General features: G+C 51.4%; 1 protein-coding gene across 1 annotated transcript; it reads right to left on the reverse strand.

The window, feature by feature from the left end:
* LOC133912192 (galactinol--sucrose galactosyltransferase-like) lies at positions 1-3,883 on the reverse strand. Its single transcript, XM_062355188.1, has 2 exons — positions 2,497-3,883; positions 1-1,289 (listed from the first exon to the last, which is right to left on the reverse strand). Exons 1-2 carry the CDS (start codon positions 3,721-3,723, stop codon positions 162-164), a joined length of 2,355 nt encoding a protein of 784 aa, XP_062211172.1. The 5' UTR covers positions 3,724-3,883; the 3' UTR covers positions 1-161.
* Between the last annotated feature and the right edge of the window lie 1,569 nt (positions 3,884-5,452).

Consider the following 5,452-nt stretch of genomic DNA (forward strand, 5'->3'; position numbering starts at 1 on the left):
TTCAGAAGAAAGCACTCCATTAATTCACATTATAAATTCCTTACAAAAAAGGAAAACAAATTGGCATCATTAGAGCTGTATAACTTGCTAATTAAACTCTTCACACTTGATTATTGCAGCCTAAGCAAATAGTGCCGAGGCAGGAGCCGTCCGTGTCCGACTCAGTAGACATACTCGACGCGACACAAATTAGAGGATGACCCCGACCACGGCACGTCGACGATGACCATGCCATCCTTGTACGCGAACTCGACCTCCTCACCGTTCACCATGCAGGACTTGGGGCTCGCCGACGAGTACGCCACCATCTCCCCCGCGCCCTTCACGGCCACCTCTACCGTCACGGCGCCGGCCGCCCCTTTCTCGGTCTCGAAGGCCTGCACGGCACCGCCTGTGTTGAGCATGTTGGCGAGCCCGATGGGCGCGAACTTGATTGCCCGCTCGGGCGAGATGACGCGCACGGGGGCGACGACGAGGAGCTCGTGGGTGAAGGGTTCGAGCGTGAGCTCCACGCCCTCGTCGGGGCGCAGGAGCTGCAGCTTCTTGGCCTCGACCTTGTACACGGCGAACTGGGAGACGCCCTTCACGTTGACGCCCGGGCTCGTCCCGCTTTTCCACTCGACGTCCGCCGGCGAGGCGCGCGCCGTGACGGGCACGGAGGACTCCGAGGCGCACTTGTTCCGCCGCGCCTCGGGGCTCCACCCGCCGCCCTGGCAGTTGAACACGCCGACGACGCCGGCGAACCTGTTGACGTTCCAGATCTTGAGCATGGTCCGGCCATCGTGGAGCGGGTCCCTGAAGAGGCAGTCGCGTGTGGGCAGCGCGTAGCCCTCGCACCGGAGGATGGTGCCGTCGGGGAGCGCCAGGCGGCGGAGCAGCGCGAAGTTGTGCTGGCCCACGGCGTCGCTGACGTAGACGGGCCCGCCGGAGACGGCGCGGGAGGCGGCGTGGAAGGAGGCGCAGGGGTGCGTGGACTGGAACATGTCCCAGTCCGGGTGGATGAAGTGTCCCATCCAGAGCGAGTTGTAGGCGCAGTGAACCATGTGGCAGCCCTGCAACCAGAAGGTGCCGTTGGGGTCGCCGGAGGGGTCCGTGCACCAGAAGTCGTCACCGACGCGGCCCAGCGCCACCGCCTCCGTGCCCAGCAGCATGAAGTCGTTGCAGTGCTCCATGCTCGCGATCACGCCGTTGCCGCCGAAGTGGCGGCGCACCGACGCCGTCAGACCGCTGAAATAGGCCTTGGCCAGCTCCACGCGCCCACCGTACTCCTCGCACAGCATCTCCAGCAACTGCACGAAGCACATAAGTGATCCACCGGTCACTCTTTTAATTACTGCACGTCATTACCGTAAAAAACATGTTTTTACTGCCCTTAAACTCGGTTAACATGGACCATTAGCGTTTCCCTGGTTCTAGTTGAGACTGACAAGCCGTCGAATGTCACAGAAGGCTGTACAGTTCAGAGGATTCCATGCAAACAAGGATACCGGCAGTCATACCGCGAATGGCCTCCAGAGTTTGTCAACTATCAACTGGATTGGCGTGAGCATCTCGTGTACAGTTAGACTATGGTTGTCAGATCTCAGCTCCCAAATCCATTTAAGATTTAGAGCTTAAAAGAATAAAATAAAGTACATAAATATCTATTTTCAACCTAAAATAAAAATAAAATATCTAAACCAAAGTTCCTTAATCTGCCTGTAGTTTTAGCTTCAAAACTTTCTAAAGATATAATGATTAGCTTCAAAACAAATTTAAAGTTAGAGCCCTGTTAAACAAAATCTTAATTGCAAGATTGAATGAAAACAAAATAAGCAAACCTTTTGCTATCCCATCCGTCCACAAATTGAAGACCTCGATGCGGCAGCTCAGCCACCATGAGCCACATAAAAACATGTTTTCTTTCATTGAGGTATGAGAAAAACATCTCCGAAATATTTAACGGTTAAGAAACTACCAACTTGACATCGGCGTATTCTGGCATACGTGGCGTCACCAAACTGATAGAATTTAGAAGGAAATAAAAAGAAGACTACTTTATGAGTGAAACTATTTCAACAATACTTTAGGACCATAAATTTTCCATCCCATGCTCCATGTGGCGTAGTACTCAGGAAGAGACATCTTATGATGTAATTATACATGTGATGTTGCTGCTGACAAGCAACGAAACCGATCCCGTACACCAGGCTCACTGATTACTATGATTATTCAAAATAATAAAGCAAACATTTTTTTTTCGTCTTCTACCTTATGGTGAGTTCCCAGCCTTCCGGGCGCATCCGGAAACCACGGGAACCCTTTCCCCCTTCACATGCACCGCCAGAGTTCCTCAACCAATTAACCAATGAAGACGAGCATTCTAGTACTAATGATTTACCACTAATCACCTAAGCATGTTATGGTAATCTAGATTACTGCAAATAACACGCTGTTAACATTTGACAAAAAGATTTAAATTTTCATAAGAGGAGATGGAGAAAAGCGAAGACTTACGTGAATGACGTCAACCTTGACGCCGTCGATGCCGGAGGCCTTGAGGTGGGAGTGCAGTCCCTCGTAGAGCTCGTGGGCGCTCTGGGGGTCGACGAGCCCGACGCCGTTGTTGACGATCTTGTCGACGGCGAGGTCCTCCATGGTGCGCTGCAGCCCGGGGGAGAGCTTGGGCGCCACGACCTTGGCCGGCGGCAGGCCCGGCGCGCCGGGACGGAGGCCGCCCCAGTACCCGCACAGCGCGTGCCACACGTACACCTGCTCCACTGTCGGGAACGTGGCCTTCATCTCCCGCACGAACTCTCCCATGCCGCCCTGCTTGTAGCCCCTGAACTTGTGGTTCTCCTGGAACTTTATCAGCCGGCACGGCATCTGCTCGCCGGCCGACGTGCGGTTCATGCCCTCTGCGCCGCTGTTCGGGTCGTCCTCGTCGTGGCAGATGGACTGCCACCCGTCGTCGATGAGCACTAGTCCCGGCGGGCACCCGCCCTCAGCCAGGCGCCGCACGCCCTCCCACACGCCCTCCGGGTGCACCTTCAGGTAGAAGGCGTCCCACGTGCACCATCCGAACTTGTCCACGATTGGCGGAGGCGTCTTCTCCTCCATCATCCGGAACGTCCCCAGGTGGGCGCGTACCACCTTCACGGCCTCCTTCACCAGCTCGAACGGGTCGTCGCCGGCGTGCAGGTACAGGGCGCTCCGGAACACGGAGCCCGTCACCATGGACGACCCGCTCTCCACGCACAAGTCCACGTAGTCCTCCACCTTCCCGGACTCGAGGCAGGCCCGGAAGGAGCCCTCGATGATGGGGAGGAGGAGCACGTATGGTCGGCCGGCCGACTCCGAGCGGTCGAGCACCATCATCTGCGTCTCGTTCTCGACGTCCCTGCCGTTGTCGCCCACCCAGTGGGTCGTCCACCACACCTTGAAACGGAAAATGCTCATGAACCGTATGTCGCGGAGCTTACCGACGGGCACCACGTGCCGGCTCTTGGCCGCAGGCACGTCGAAGCCTAGGAAGCTGCCTCCGCCCGCGGCGTCGGCGGCGGACACGAGGGCTGACGCCGGGGTGAGGTGGATGTTGGCGGGCGCGTCGAGCAGGAAAGGGTGTCCGTCCACGGCGAGGTTCTTGCCCTTGAGGGTGAAGCGCGACGGCTTGACGCCCTCGACGGCGACCGCGTCTGCGAGGTGGCCGTGGTCGGCCGTGGCCTTGCTGAGGTTGGGAGCCATGGCGACGATGGTGGCTGGCTTTCTTGGCTCGGTTGAAGTTGAACTGGAGGCTTCGAGAGAAGAGTCGAGTTTTCTTGGCTCGGTTTGGACCCGAGGCTTTGCTTGCCTGATGCTACGCTTGCTGCTTTGTGGTGTGGAAGAAAATGCCGGCCAGTAGGCACTCAGTTTATAGAGGCTTCGTGTGTGGTCCACAAGGAAGGTTTACTCGAGGGATTTCAATATCGTTTTATAAAACAAAAATCATTGGTGAAAAAACTGAAATTTTGATTATTTTTTGTCATCTGCTCTAAGGGTTCTAGGTGCTAGTGAAAGAAAATTGTGAAATTCGAGATTTTATTCCATCCGAAATTTTAATCTCTGGATTTTTTTTGGCAATTTTGTTTTGCTTCTTGTGATGTCTACATGGAAACGGTAACTTTCACCAATCCAATTGCGCATGACGAAGCTTCGCGGGTTAATCAATTCGCCCCTTTTCATGGGCTATTTTTGGTGGGGCCATCGCGCTGCCGATTTGTGACCCTAATTAGCTCGATATTGTTCTATCCTTACTGCTATTTGTTCGTAATTAGCTCGATATTGTTTTATCCTTACTGCTATTTGTTCGGGTGCTGATGCGCTAATTATTCGCTTAAGATCTTATATGCAATCGACAGCCGATAGCGTTGCCTCGTAATTACTGAGATTTTTGTAACCAGGAACGGTACTTCCTCCTGTAATTTTTTTACTAAATCGTTTTAAGCTATGATCACAAGAATTCAGGAGGTGGGTGGAACGACCATATTACTACTATCAGTTATTCTCGTGTAACAATTAATGTTGTAAATGAGCACTGACCGGAGAACTTCTTCTGAGATTTTATTAAAAGAATACCGAGTCTTGAATCTGAGCCGACTCAATAAAACTGTATTCGACTAACTATTAGCATCGTAAAAGACTTAGCTGCAATTAATATTATGAAAACACTTTTCTCTTTTTTTTCTTCTATGCACCACACCAGTAGGGAAATAGTATTAATAGATGACTGTGAGGTTATCATGAAAATAGCTTAGTCAACTATGAAAGTAATGAGAGGTAAAATTAGAACACACGAAGAAAATTTACTTTAAAATTATAAAACGACATAAATTTAGTAAATATTTAAGAGAAAATGATGTATATTTATGATCGGAGAGAATATCTGCCATGATAAATTGGTAGTTACCCGATTTTTGTCATGTGAATACGACATGGAATCCCATGCCTTCATATTACCATTTTTTTAATTCAAGCTCGCTTGTATTTATTGAACATTTGAACCTAAGGTTGAGCCAGATCGCAAACCACCAAAACGTTCAGAGTCAGGTAGGGACTCCAATTTGAACAAGAGCGACCTAGTGTGAGCGCAAAGTTTCCATTTTCCTCCAGGTGCATGGATTAAACTATCAATTGGTACAAAGATTAGGTTTATTTATCTTTGATTCCCTGAACAAGACAGCAGCAGGCAGGTACAAGGTCGAAGATCGGGACGTGTAATCCAAAGGCTTGTATCGCCTTCATTACAAGGTGTTAGTCATGTCAACGTGGCATCCGCTGGTCTCGGTAAATCCCCCAAGATCGCACCACCAAACCCCGGTTCGATGCATTTCCAGAAGATAGGCAAATTTCTATTTTCTCCTCTTTTTCTTCCTTTTCCCCTCCCTGTCAGGATGGTTTCTGCTTTTTTTTTTAGTTGCCAGCTAGGTGGTGGCAC

This window comes from Phragmites australis, chromosome 1, assembly GCF_958298935.1.
Source record: "Phragmites australis chromosome 1, lpPhrAust1.1, whole genome shotgun sequence".
NCBI classification, from domain to species: domain Eukaryota; kingdom Viridiplantae; phylum Streptophyta; class Magnoliopsida; order Poales; family Poaceae; genus Phragmites; species Phragmites australis.

Coding starts and splice junctions, on each gene's coding strand:
- LOC133912192 (XM_062355188.1), bottom strand. CDS start 3,723: ATGGCTCCCAACCTCAGCAAGGCCACGGCCGACCACGGCCACCTCGCA. Junction 1,290..2,496: donor TCAAGGTTGACGTCATTCAC/GTAAGTCTTCGC, acceptor TGCTTCGTGCAG/TTGCTGGAGATGCTGTGCGA.